Source organism: Pungitius pungitius, chromosome 11 (assembly GCF_949316345.1).
Source record: "Pungitius pungitius chromosome 11, fPunPun2.1, whole genome shotgun sequence".
NCBI classification, from domain to species: domain Eukaryota; kingdom Metazoa; phylum Chordata; class Actinopteri; order Perciformes; family Gasterosteidae; genus Pungitius; species Pungitius pungitius.
The window spans coordinates 17,410,863-17,425,604 of record NC_084910.1 but is presented as its reverse complement, the minus strand read 5'-3'; the positions used below and the strand labels follow the sequence as shown (position 1 = coordinate 17,425,604).

The 14,742-nt window shown below is 45.9% G+C and overlaps 1 protein-coding gene across 1 annotated transcript in view; it reads right to left on the bottom strand.

Moving 5' to 3' along the window:
- The window catches only part of pear1 (platelet endothelial aggregation receptor 1), a 34,487-nt gene that overhangs the window by 13,692 nt on the left and 6,053 nt on the right, over nt 1-14,742 (bottom strand). The window contains exons 2-5 of the mRNA XM_037454552.2: nt 4,830-4,940; nt 4,554-4,655; nt 4,366-4,466; nt 1,880-1,972 (exon numbers count right to left, since the gene is read on the bottom strand). Of these exons, the coding sequence (XP_037310449.1) occupies nt 1,880-1,972; nt 4,366-4,466; nt 4,554-4,655; nt 4,830-4,936 (403 nt within the window). The 5' untranslated portion in view covers nt 4,937-4,940. The remainder of the gene's footprint in view (nt 1-1,879; nt 1,973-4,365; nt 4,467-4,553; nt 4,656-4,829; nt 4,941-14,742) is intronic.

Below are 14,742 nucleotides of genomic sequence, written 5' to 3'. Positions count from 1 at the left end.
GAGCCGTACCGTCGCTGGTTCTCTCTGTGGGCATCGAAGAGAGAGGGTGGGGAGGGGGGGGGGGGGGCTGTGTCACGTTGACTAATGAGAAGCTCAGCCGGGGCGGCGGTTGTGTTTGCACAGACATTCTCCAGGACGACAGGGGAGGTTTTACAAAAGGCCGTGGTGGAGGAGCGACTGGTGGAGGCTCGGCAGGTTGGAACCTGATGTATTTCAGCTGGAAGCGTCCGAGCCCTCTCCAACTTGTTTGTTTACCTCTCACGTAAACGCGAGCGGGGCTTCGTTCAAGTTTCACCACTTCATCAGCCGCGACTTGACTCAGCGCGAGTGTGTCCGGGTTCAATCGCCGTGACGACAATCCCAAACATCAGGGCCGGCCTCTCTCTTCGCTCTCTTTCAGTAGGAATGCACACTGGTATGGTGGGAACATTTTTCGCATTTCCCCTGAGAATTGTCCGAGCAGCGGTTTGGGTTCACATAATCTCCTTGATATCTTAACTGTTCGTTTGAGTCCCTCCATTAAAATCTGCTCTGAAGCAGTTCTTACGTAAAGGGTTACACATTTAAACATGACGTTCTGTAGCTCCCACTGAGCCACAATAAGGCTTTCTCTTACCTCAACCACTGGGATTACCAACACATTTCTATTTCTCATCACTTTGGCGCCTTTCTTACCCTTCCTGTTCAGTGAAAACGGTGTATCTCCAAATGTGGTTCAATGTTCATGATAAACTGATTGATGAAGTGTTCCTCAAGGCGTTGGGATTATTGTCCCACTTCTTAAGCTAAATAAACTCTTTAAAAGGCCTTTGGATCAGATGCATTGTCACACAGCCGCTTCTGTGACATCACGGAATGTCGACTTTGTGGAGAAAGGAAGTTCTCGCAGGACAGAGACGCTACGAACGCGATGACCTTCTAGAATATGAATCCAGAAACATCACATAAAACACTGCGTACTGCTTTTTGTCACTTGCTGCCGCGCAGAGAACGAGCACACTTCTCTCTCACCTTCTTCCTTTCTCCATTTTAAAGGGCAAAGAGTCCTAAAAGTGGTGAGTACGGAAACCTCAGTCCCCCTCTCCTCTTTTCCATACTTGGAAAGCTCAACACACAGGCATCCAGGAAGTATCCGGGCTCATTCTGCCAAAATACCCCATTATAGGACCATACTGTGGAGCCAAGGCTGGAGAGAGAAGGAGGAGGAGGAGGAGGAGTGAAAGAAAACTGAACTTTAACTGAGAGTTGGAGGGGGGGGGGGGGGGTGTAAGGAGAGACGGAGAGACCTGGTCCATGCGCGAGAGAGAGAGAGAGAGAGAGAGAGAGAGAGAGAGAGAGGGGTAACTTTTTCCATTTCCCCTTCCCATCATCCCCCCGTCAAGACACCAACCGCTGCCTGTTAAAGCTAGATCCCTCTGCAGAGGAGTAGGGGGGGGGGGGGAACTCTGTACTATTGACCCAGCCGAAACGGGCTGCAGCTCGTGGAAAACTTATTTTCAGGGTCGGGGACGGCAGCCACGCACAACGTGGAGATTGAGACGAGCTGCGTTTGATTAACTAGAGCTTCTATTTTCCCCCTGACCTGGGGGAGGAGAAGCAGGTCAGATGCCTGGCTCAGCTTTATTTAACTAATTGATAACACCCGAGGTTAGCTGTGTTGAAGTTGTTATTATTATTATTCATTGGGTAGGAGGCTCCTTCTTGTCTATTAAACCGCTCTCTGGCGTCCATGACTCATCGCTGTGGATGTGGCGATGCTCCCGGCGTGCTGATGTGAGATCGGACACTCGACTAAGTTGTCTTTCCTCTGTTGTGTCATTTTATATTTTGCGGGGGCACCTGAAGAGAGAGAGGGGGGGGGGGGAAGAATGAATCATACCGCTGGAGCAGTCGTCGCCTCGCCATCCTCCCTCGCACTGGCAACGGTCCGGAGCGACACACCGACCGTGGACGCACTCCTTGGTGCAGCGAGCTGTTGGCGGGGAACACACGTCAGAGGCGGCTTTGTGCAGAGTAATGCCCCCCCCCCCCTCCCACCCCCCCTTTATGTTTTTAGTGAGATGAGCTCTAGAGCTGCCTCAGCGGCGCCTGTCACGCTCCGCCCGTGTGTCGTTTAGCACTGACGGTTACACGTGGAAGGGGATATCGTTAGAAATGACAAATGGCGTGTGCTAAGACTCTGGCTACGGCCGAGTGTTTGGGAAAATGACATTCTGATGTCTTTTCCAAACGACTTTTCCTTGACCTCTGTGGGAGGCGTCTTCGTATCAAGTAACCACGTGAAGGGGGGATGATGGGAATTTATGGAAAAGTTCAACCAAAGTGTTAAGAGAGTCTCACTATTCTTAAACTCTGTGTTAAGGCACTTCGGACCACTGTCAATCCGAGCTTTAAGAAAGTCACTTTAAACAGAGATCTCACTTAATCAACTTAATATCTGCCATGTCTTCCTGAAGTATCACATCCCATATTCCTCTCAGATTTTTACTAGCTACTAATTAAATACGTCCTGTCTGTGTGTTTGTGTTAAGGAAATTAGCTTTAATATCACCATTAACCACAAACGTTCAATCTATTTCAAAAAGGCACCATTTCAAGGGAGGGTTTTTTTTCCGTTCAATTGAAAATCTGTTCGACCGAGTTGCATTCTTTCGCTCTAAATTTGTTCCGCGGATCATAAACAGACGTGTGAGCTGTCAGCCAACAGCTGCATCGGTTCATCCCGTGAAGGAGGCTCCTCTCAGAACGTCTAAAATCGCGTGAATTCAAAGCTGCATTCATTACTGCACACTAATAATCACCTTCCTTTTCTGCTACACTAGACAAGTGTTTTCTAACCAAATGCTGCATAAAGCACATGGAGATTTTCTTTTAAATAAACAGTAATTTAACTGATTATTTTCTTCTCTCTTGTTGAAATTGTTTGGCTTTTGGGGTTGAAGGAGGTGATTAAATCCGATTATATGTATTTATGAAATAAAGAGGCAGTACACAGAAAGCGAATGTAGGAGGAGTCTCGTGCGACGTGTTGAAGGCTGAGATATTTCAATTATAAAGCTTAAAAGGGCCGATCGGCAGCTCCGGGCTTTGCTTTCTGATCTCGGTCAGTGAAACCAAAGGCTTTCATGTTTGGCTACAAAAGAAAACTCTATATATACGCACACACACACACACACACAGACACATGACTCGTGTGGAAGGTGGCTTAACAATAAGCTACCAAAAATACACATTTTCTCTCCCGAATAAGGACATTTATCTCCGACATGTCAGGAGGCTTGTTATTACCATCCTGCGATGTATGTGAAGGTTTGTATAGCCCGGGGTAGAATTTTCTCAAACCTTGTAGGGTTTGACTTTATTTATGTATGTCACCGCTGACTGGCCACAATAACGGTGTGTCGATGCATCCTTTGGTATTTTCAGACGACAGTGAACCGGCTGTTTGTTTTCTTTTTTTTTAAACTAGCGTCCTCAAACATTTACATTGAAACGCAACTACCAACTACCGTAAATAGACGGTGAACTTTACGGTAAACTTTAGTTAAAAGTTAAGTTACTTTCGTCACATTCGGAATGTTTTTCCCATTCATTTATTTCCCGACCTACAAGACGCACAGAATCCAAAGGACAACATGTTTTAGAATAAAACTACAACTAAACCAAAACCAAGTTAAAAAGTGAAGGTTGGGTTATACTATTCTCATCAAAACATCAAATTTGCTTAATTGATGGTAGAATAGTTGCTAAAATTATGTGAAATCCTTGAACTAACATGAAACTTATGAGGAGGGCTTTTAAAGTGTCAGCAACACTCAGTTAAGTTTTAAAGTTCCAGTCGGGACAGCCAGCATCAGCAGGAGAAGCCCCAGTGGGAACTGAACCCATAATTGTGGTCATTCCAGTATCACGTGCCGCTCGTGTTGACGCTGCATGTTTCATGGAAAAAGACGTCAACAAAGACATTTGGGTTTTGCTGGATTTCTACGTGGTCTCCTCCACATGTGCACCAATGGCTTTCAGAATGGGACGTCATCTTTTATGTCTTTCAATTCCTTAATTACAAAATGTTACCAAGCATAAAGTGTCTCTTTGATTTATTTCTGGGATTTGGGGCGTTTTTTTGAGCATCTACAGAGACGTGTACTTTCTATAAATAAAAAGGGTTACATTTTGTGCAAATTCACCAAGCAGATTCCAGTTTTTCTTACTATATTTTTCCGATTCAACATCTTTAATGTCGCCAAAAAGAGATGGAAAAACCTCCCTGAATGAATCCTGAAACTTCTCCTTCAGCTTCCCTTCCCTTTGTCCCGGTGAATCAAGAAGAGCTCGACGGATAAAGCGTCTCCCGCGGTTACTTACGGACACATCTGTCTCTGCTCTCGTAGTAGCCCGGGCAGCACTGGAACCTCTTTCGGTGGTCCGTCTTCACCGCCTGCCTGTAGGCCGTCTTGTAGGTGATCCTGAAAGGAAAGACAAAGTCAATCAGGCCCTCTGAGAGAAACGGGAAGTCGGCCCGCGACCGGGAATGCTGGGGGTGGCTGCGCTACCTGTGGCGCGTGCACCTGTAGGAGGCGCGAGGGTCGGAGCAGGGCTCCTCCGTCACGTGGTCGTAAGGATGCGAGTAGGACTCCTTCACTGATGTGGTGAAGCTGTGAAGCAAAAGAAAATCAGGCATCCCGCTGATTCAGCGTAATCTAAATAATAAAAAACATATAAATACAAGGCTTTTTTCTTTTCTTTTTAAAAGCCTTCATTGTCATTAAGCGATGAGTTCATCTGTCGACCAACCCGCGACATTGATTCGCTTGTGCAACAGGCCTCACCTCTCCCACAGGCTGCACACGTTGGGGTCCCGCGCGTTCAGAGAGAAGCTCAGACCAGCCAGGAAGCTCCAGAGCAGCAAGGCGGCAGAGCTCTGCACGTTCGCCATGGTCCTTTAGGGGGAAAAGGGACGGACACTCAGAAGCGTGTTCGCTTTATTATGACCCTTTCACGGGGCGGCAGATAGGGAGGTTCATTGAAAGCTGATTCTCTGCATTTTTTAATCGCGGTCAAGACGTTTGGCAAACCGCTGCTGAAGAGTTTGTTTTAAAGAAAAAAAAGCGACGCAAAGAGCCGGATTTAAAGCCCCACGCCGTCTCAGCGGGGTTCGTAAAACACCGCCGTCGGCAGACGACCTGACAGCAGGCTGGACAGATTGGTTGGAGAGAGAGAGAGAGCCGGAGCAGGGCCACAGAGAAGGGGGATCAGACTCCCCACTTGATCCTGACCCCTATCAATCAGCGCCGCAGCGAGGCCTCCAGCATCTGGATCCAATCAGCGCCATCGGGCCAGAGAGAGAGAGAGAGAGAGAGAGACAGAGAGAGACAGAGAGAGAGAGAGAGAGAGCGCCTCGGCACGCGGGACCCTTTTTCTCGAAAACATCCCATGGAAAACGGACCGAGGTCCAGAGGGCCCGGTGGCGCGAGCCCTCCGAAGCGTCGTGGGAATGCGAAGGCATTTTGTAGAAGAAAAAAAAAAAAAAAAAAGCAGATCGTCGCGGTGACGCGAGATCGGTCCGGCCCGTTCCCTCGTGTTTTCTCAGCGAGGATGAATAAATGTCCCGGGGCCTCTCGTGTCACGTCCCCCGCGGCGGCGGCTTCAGGGAGGTCTCTGAAGGGACAGTGACCTGGTGAACACCATTCAGTATTATGTTCTTCATGAGGAAAAACGTCGCTCTTCAACAAAGGTTTCTTGAATGTTCTCACTTTTGAGAGTTTTACGTTGCTATTGGCTCAAAAAGTGTTTGCCCAAAGAATTAGTGTAACATTTCAGTCCGATGCGACGAAGTGAATCAACTCTCTGCAGCCCTGTGAGGCGTCGCGTAAGCACACTGCGACTTCTGTGAGCTAAATGCTAACATGCTCACTGATAAGATCATTATAAAACATGCCGATATTTATCCAGTAATGGGCACCATGTTTGACACTTTACAGCTGAGGGTGATGGGAATGTCATTGGGGGGGGGGGTCATGAACCAAAAATATAGAACAAAATAAACAAAAGTGGTTCATCTGCTGGGGAGATTGAATATCTGTCTTCAAACTGGAAAAAAAGAACTACAATAAAACATGCTTTCTTTCAAATTAGAAAGACATTTTTTTAAATGTCAGGATGTGCACACACATAAAAGAAGACTTGCTTTTGGCTTTCTTTTGTGAATTTCTGTGAATTGCGTAACCTTTTTCATCTGACAAAAAGGTTAGTAAGAGTTCAGTTTAGGAGACTAAAAAGGGTAGGAGTTTTGTCAAGGTTAAGTAAGAGCAACACAAAAGAAAATCCCTGAGAAAACCAAGTATGATTTAGAGATGTGACCCTGGTTTTTGGCCGTGGTTTCCACTGCATCCCTTCACTGTCAAGCTGCCTTTTTAGCCCAGTTTCCGTCACGTCATCAATTTGTGGAGGACAAACACATTTTGCCCTTTTTTTTCCACGCACATATTTGCACTCTATAAGCCACTCTTCTCCGGAAATCTCCCTAATATGAGAATAAGATTTGCCCGTGGTGAAAATAATATCTCCGTTAAAAGAACCAAAGTCAGCAGTTCCACCAGATCCACTTCATGTATGTTCCCTAAACCCCTTCTTCGTGGCGCTTTTGCAGTAAACTATAATACCATCGGAATAACCGATTGACTGCTATCAATCATCGGCCTGATCGACTTTTACGATAACTCTGTCCAGTTGCAGGTTATCGCTGCTGAGGGCTCGGCATGGGTGAGGGTTGCAGCATGAGTCTCCTGATGAACTGGAGGTTACACTCCTACGCAGCGCCGGGAGCTCCTTCGCTCAGTGGCACACGGAGCCAACGCCTCAGAGATGTGTGCCACAAAAACAGGCTTTTTTTTTATTAAGAGGAGTCATCAACTTCACCAAGCCGCTTCATTGGGCTGCGGGGTAAATATTTTTCATTAGCTTTTTTTTTCATTGGAATGGTGCTTCGTTAGGAGCGAGGCCTCAAACCGCAACGGGGATTCTTAAACGCTGAGGAGGAGAGCTAAATGAGAGCTCAGATGTGGTTTTCGTCCCATGTTTGGGGCCGTGGGGGGGGCCGGGGGGGGGGGCAGGTAGATTGGGGCTCCATGTGTGGAAGTATCGTCAGCTGGAAACCCGACGCCTCAAGGAGGCTGCCCTTCCTTCTAGTGGAGGGGAGAAGGGCAGGTACCTCCAAAAATTGAGTTCTACACAAAACTCCACCACAACCGCGGAGTGTTCGATTCTGCCCCCCTTTCGCTCCTTTTCCACGTAATAGCCTTCTTCTCCATTACATGCAGCCCCAAGCTATCATTAATTTCTTTGAGCTTTTTCCAAAACTGCAGCTCGGAACCTTTGCGTTTGGACAAGTTTACAGTAGATTCATCGCAACTGTGTAGTTGGATTTTTCATTTTATTTTCAACTGTTTTTCCTTTCATATCTGATGCATTTAGCTAGCCGCTAACTCGCAGAAATGAATGTGCACTTCTACATTTCACATCCACTGGTCATAGAGGGCTGGACCATGAACAGTGAAGCGGCGAAACGGTTTCTCCAACATGCAAACAACCACACACACACACACACACACAGGCGTATGTGCATGTACGCTTAGACAAAACACATAAAGTCCACATGCACGGTCCCAACACCCACAACACAGTTTGAAGCACTCTGAAGGATGGATCGTCTGTTGCACACGCACACACGCACACACGCACACATCAAATGAGTCACATACGCTGAAATCAGTTCAGAGAGAAACTATTTTTGGTGTCTGAGAGCTTTTCGTTAATTCCCCAAACATCTCTTGAGTGACTCATCCTGTTCGAGGCCCTAAAGCGGCGGCGGGCGCGCGTGCACCGATCCACCTCAGGAATGCAGAGTGATGTGTAAAGGCTCTTAACAGAACCGCACAGGGGCTTCAGGCAAAAACGGAGCCCAAACCAAAACTAGATGCACTGGTTTCATATCGATCTCGCTCGACTCGGCTCCAATGGAGGGCCCTTCAGTGTGGATTCAGGAGTGATTTTGATTAGATTGAAGGCTGGAGAGCCATTTGCTTGACAGATAAAACTGCACGTTCGCTTTAGTTAAAGCGTCGTGATAAAAGCATGACTTCTTTAATATTTTCAATAAAATAAAGTAACAACAGCTTGTTAAAGGAAGAGCTTGATGTTTTAGGAAAGAAATTTTCATGTTTATCATCATGATATCACTCTTTTGTCTGTGCATCACTTATGAAGCTGGAGCTACAGGGCGCTAAGCTTAGCTTAGCTTAAAGTTTAGGGAAATCAAACAAAACTCATAAAAAGTTATATTTCTGGAGTTTAATATGTCTAGTCTATTAGTAATAGTAGAGTATATAGGAAATATTTATTTCTATGAGTATCCCAGGGATTTCCAAAGGTGCCTTACGCTAGGCTAGGCTAACTGGCTGCTGGTTTCTGGAAAAACAGCAGAATTCTGGAATTCTGTTGAATATATATCTTCTTATCGGACCTATGACAACAGCCATTTATGGGAATTATTATTATTTATGTGAATCTAGAAACACATAAAGTTACCAAATGAAACCACCACCATGAGCCGTGATTGACGATTTTCTCAATTTGAAAATATTTAACTTAAGAACTTAGAAATGGGGTTTAAGTATTTGACGGATTAACGAGGAGAACTTGAATGTACAATTTGTACAAGTCTTCAACAACAAGTCTTGTTGTCATTATGAAAAATGTCAGGAGATTACTGAAGTCATTAGGATTCATCCACAGGGAATCGTGCATATCTGCACCAAAGATTGTACACATCCAGAGTAGGGGTTGAGATATTTCACTGCATTACTGACCTGCTGACCATTTGAGGTGCATGTTTACAGATCATTTCAATTCCTGGGCAGTGCTCAGTCCAAAAAACGGATTACATTGCATTTTCATTGGAAGTGTATACCACAGGGGAAAGAAAAATAAAACAGACATGCTGACATTGGCAAGCGGTGTCAAGAGAGACAGAGACAGAAAGAGAGAAACAGCCCAAACAAAGGTTCATGTCCATGTCGAGGTGCTCTGATGTGCAGCACAGAAACTACAGAGAACGCCTCACATCTGCCACACAGTTTAATTTGAGGTGTTCTGGCTTTGCAGACTCCAGAATTTTCATCCAGAATCAATGGCATAAAATCTTCTGCCTCTAAATCCCCTTTTCAGTTTACCATTTTGAACAAGGCTACAAAAGCACATCGTGAAATAGTGCAGCTCCTGTCGCGCGGTGCTGAAGGGGCATCATTCTTTGCTGCCTTAGAAGTGTGAATCAAAGTGCAGATAATGTATGTCTTGTCTCGTCCTCTCCTGGTAGTAAGTCACTTTAATATCAGCACCAAATGCTATAAACAGTGTAATGTTTGATCTAAAAAGTTCACAACGAGGTCACTAATAAAACAGGCTAACTTGACTACGATGCGTACTTGGTTGTAGCAGAACGTGTGTTTTTCATTGAGAGTATTGTAATAGAAAATAGAAGTAATGTAAAATAAGATCCATTCAATTATACATGTTCTGAAAAGAATTAAAGGATTACATCTGGGAATACTTAAAAATAAAAAAAACTTGGAAGGGCATTTAAATGAAATCAGGTGTTCTTTATTTCCTTTTATTTTTGTATTTCTTGGGATTACTTGATTACATCATCAATGAGGTTGTCAGTCACCGTTATTTCAAAATGAAAGTAGCCTTCCCAAACCATCAGCATGCGGTCGAAAGGGGAAATTCAATCAACCTAATGGAGGGATAAGGAGTAGTTCAACTCCCTTAGAATACCATTAGAACAATAAGAGAGCAGCAATGCAGAAACATTAGTCTTACCAAAACGTGAGCTCTGTAGGCAAAATCCAATCCAACTCCCTGAGACACAATCGCAGCAAACAGGAATCTGTGGCCGACCACGAGAGTCCTATTAAAGCGTCCTTGACATGAAAGCTATGCGGGGGAAAACCAATGCCTTTTGGATAATTATTTGGCAAATGAAGAAGGACAAAGAAAGAAAGACCAAAGGACAACAATTGATTTAAATTTCCCCTGGCAACGCGATGGTCGCACTGCACATGATTAAAGTGTTGATGTGGGGGGAATTACACTCACAAGTTGGCCTGTGAAGCGTCTATTCCCCTCTCCCCCCCCCACCTCCACCACCACCCCTCAAGGAGATTTAAATGATCGCCCTCTGATTGTGATCATTCCGGCTAAAGAAGAAGAGACAATCAACTAGGGGGCAAGAGCTCTAGAAGAGTTTAGCTCTTAGAAAAACAAATCTATTAATCTCAAGCATGTTAGTCAGAGAGTCCTGTGAGACAGCGACCGCAGTCACCGCCCCCCCCCCCCTCCCCCGCCCCCACACCCTCCGACCCCCCACCTCACCCTCACATTAAACCACAGTTACTGTAAACGGGATATATAAAACCCACAATCCTTCGCATATGGGGCCTCATTTTGGCGCGCGGGACGGCTTCGGGTGCTAGACCGCGAGGAGGCTGGCCCACGCTCCCCAGGCGCCGCTATGCCTGAGGGGAGGGGTAAGGAGGGGGGTGGGGGGGGGGGGGGGCCTTAACAACACAGTGGACACTGTGAGAAACAATTCTATGCCACACCCAAAAAACGTAATGCGAGAACATAAGAACGCACACCAAGAGCACAACCACTGTGTTTCAATTGATTTGGCCACGTTGTCCACTGTCTGCACATCGTCGACACCAACGCGCCCCCCCCCCCCCCCCCCCCGGTTTACAGTGGAGACATCGTGTACAGTGAGGACGGGAAGGGGGGGGGGGGTCTGTGTTCTGCCACAGGACCTGATCCCTCACACTGGAAAAAAAAAAAGCCTTGCAGTGGAACGCTGCTGGCAGCTCGGATGCAGCAGACGGCTCTCGGGGGAGTTGCGTGACAAAAGGATGATCCAGCCGAGCACAGAGGAGGGGGGGGGGGGGGTGTTGGGGGGTGGTCTTTGGATCTAGAAAGTCTGAACTTGTCTGAGTGAGCTTTACCGCGTTGACGACGGTAAAGTCGCATGTGAAAATGCATGTGACTTTTTTTCACCCTTTGAACTCACAGCCCACCGATTTCCAACGATAAATAAATAGAAATATAAATAAAAAATAAATAATTTGGCTCCTCCACAACGACAGATGCGTTGTGTCGCCTGACAATCTGTCCTCGGGTTTGAGCCGTTTTAAAGCTGTTAATTAGGGGGGCTGAAATAGACAAACTAACCAAATCAAGTCAACGCGATGCCAGGCCAGCTTTCATTTGCCAATCTCCGTCATTGTGGATCCTTTATTTAACTAAAAAAACAGGGCGCAGTGTTCTGTCCCCTTTCCTGGTCCCCGTGGCAGATGAATTCGCACTACAGATCCAGTCACAGATTCATCAGGCAGCACATCTGAGCTCTTTTAGCTCACTTTATTGATGGTCCGTGTCGCCTAGCAACGGCCAACACCAGCAAAACTAACTCGATATATATATATATCAAATGTGCTCTTTAAAATCCCAAAGACAAAAAAATGTAACTTAAGAAAACAGAAGCCGATTTACGATGGCGGGTAAATAGTAGCACGATTAGCTGGAGCTTGTGTGTGTGTGTGTGTGTTTACGCTGGAGACCGCCTTCATGAGTGAGGCAGGTATTTGAGGTCATGTGACAACATCTGCCTCCAAAGTGATGGAGAACAGAGCCCGTGGATATCGGGCGTTATAAGTGATAAGGTCACCATGGTAACGCTGTTGTTTTGGAGCACATGAGGACATCGATAGTTCATCAAGTTGAGTAGAGGACAGAGTTGGTTTTTTTTATTGACTCCTCATGTCTTCAACATGTAGATTATGTTTTAGAGCAAATTGTGCGGCATCATGTTTGAATGTGACGTTTCACTATTACGACTCAGACCCCAACGCTTTTGCAATAGATTCAAATAATACGTATTCTGTTATTTTGGCATTGCAATCTGGCAAAGACCATCTGAATGAACAGATCAGCAGTTTTATGCAGTATATGGAATAAAATCCAATCTGCTGAAAACCGCAGCCTTTGGGGACCTCGACGAAAAATCATCTAAACAATCCTTCGTTTACTCCATTAATCAAACGTTTACTTTGTGCAGATGTGTGTGTGTGTGATGCGGTTTTAACATTTTTTTTTGTTGTTGGTTTTCTTAAGCCGGGCTTCTCGCCAGCCGCCAAAAAAAAGGCCTTCTGCTCCCTCGCTGTCGCATTACCCCGAACGCGTCGAGGCTCGTGCGCTGACCCGCGCTGCAGAGTGCTGCCTGGTCACAGATGTGCTCCGGAGCAAAACCACAGGCAGGATGGCTGCGGCTTCGACGGTCAGAGCGGGCAAACACCGACATTGGTGACGCGGTCACAAACACGCCAGCTCACCCCCGCCGAGCCGAAAACGAACTAAAGCACACACTCGCACACACCTTGGTGTCGGAAATCGTGTCTGGCATTCCGCGCAACAAAGGGGTTTTAACGCGAACTTTCACAAGTGAAATGGTGGTAAAACCCAAAATGGAAGCCCTGGCTGAGGTTTCAGAGGGACCTGACCATACACAGCGGTAATTATATGTGCCGTAATGCTCTGTGGATCGAACGGGTGTGGAGACACACGCGGCCCTTTTTAAAACACAGCTTCTATTCCACAAACCGTGACCATAAAACATAGCGTTGCATTGTAAACTCTCGCTGAAGGAACACAAGCAACCAAACCTCTCGCTCCACAACATTAAGAACATCAGCAGGGGTTCAAAATGTGCCTCGTGTCGGTTGTTTTCTCTTTATGATGCTGAGAAAAACCCAGAAAACCAGAATGTCAAAAGAGGGAAGGCCCTTTTTTTCTTTGTGTTCAAGTCACTATGTCGAAGTAAAACGCGCCAGAGGTGTAACCGCACGACACTGCGCTCTCTGGACTCTGCCTCGGCAACTCGCAGCAGGGCGTCTGCTCTCGCCCCGTCGCATCGGTGGGAACGTCCTGCGCGCGTATCGGCGGTCGGGCTGTTGATTCAGACGCACACTTCCTCCGGGTCTCTTTCCTGTGCTTCGACCGCCGAGCCGCCGCTCAGGAAGCCGCCTGTTCTCTGTCTGTGGATGTTTGTCCAGTTATTCCTCTCGGGTTCCGTGACCTTTGCAGCGAGGTCACGATTCTTGTGATCTGACTCAAATAGTCCCGTGTTATTACTCCCTAATCTCAAAACAGGGGGGAATATGTGAATGTCGTTGAAATAGAAAAACCTGCCCCTCCTGTTTGCCAGTTGGAAAAAGGATATTTTTTAATGTTGATTAATGTCATTGGCAATTAACTGGTAATTCATGTAACTGCTTTCTTCATTGATCAGACTTTAGAACCTAAATTGACGTATACAATGAGTTATGTCAGTCCACATTTTGTGCTTTAAATGATTAGTTGATTCATTTAAATCATTGCAGACTGATTTAAGTAGAGAAGTATTTGTCCAAAAAAGTGTCCAACAACATTTGAGATTGTACATTATAATTTTCTGGTAAATGTATTATCATTTTTGGCAAATAAAATGATTATCTTATCACTCACGTTATTCATGTTTCTTTGTCTTTGCACTGCAAAACAAAAGATTTGTTCTCTATTGCATCACATGAACAAACCTTAGAAATGTGTCACATTTCTTTAACAGTTTGTATGAAACGGTCCTTTTAACAACTGACCCCTGTGAGCTCTTGGTTCTTATTATTTCAGAGAATCATCCGCATGCTCATTTTCCCACCATGAGCAGCTAATTCCTTCAATAACAATATCTTTCTTTTTTTCTTAATGTCCCCTTAAAAAAAAAAAAAATTCGTTCTGGGTTCAAAAGGTTCAGGGGAACGCTGCTTTAAAAAATGTTCATCGTGAGGAGATTTAGTGACTGTGTTTAAATCTTCCCATGATCTGCATCACTTATTCACTCATATTTGTCAGAGCACAGTTCCTTCAGCATAAACAGAGCAGCCGGAGAGGTCAAGAGCCTTTGAAATGTTCAGAGGAGGAGCTCAAGGAAACAGAAACACTCTCCAATCAACTCTTCTCACAATCACACTAGCGTCCCGCCAAGAAATAACTCTTTGTGTAGAGAAAAACGTCAGTAATTAGACGAATCCTCCATAGAGAGGTTCCAACGAGCAGCCGAGTCTCCACAAACTGATTCATTCTGCATCATTAACTGGTTGTTTGATTTTTCTTCAGGAGGAATATTTAACGTCGATTCTAGTAACGTTAGTATTTCCCAGTCGGCCACAAACACACCGTCCCGCTTCAGTAAGGAGTCCAAAGAATTTCTCTTCTATTCCATTCTATTATTTGAACGTGCTGCAATTTTCGGGGGGGGGGGGGGGGGGGGGCCTTCGGGGGGCCACAGAGAAGGGAAGTGTGACGGCATTCAGGGACGCACAACACACTGTTTTTTCAGATTTGTTGACAGAAATTGAAACACCAGAATCACTCGTTTGACTCGTAGGTTCCTCGTAGGAGCGGAAACAGCCCCCCCCCACCCAGCCCCCCCCCCCCCAACCAGAAACTGCTGAGTCATCGCGACTCTCTGTATCGAACGTCGACCTAAACACAGATGTCTACACAGAGAACTCGCCTGTTCCATGTACCTCAACACACACACACACACACAGGGCCACGCTGCTCCCTTTTCTTTCCATTACGACCTTTGTTTTTTTG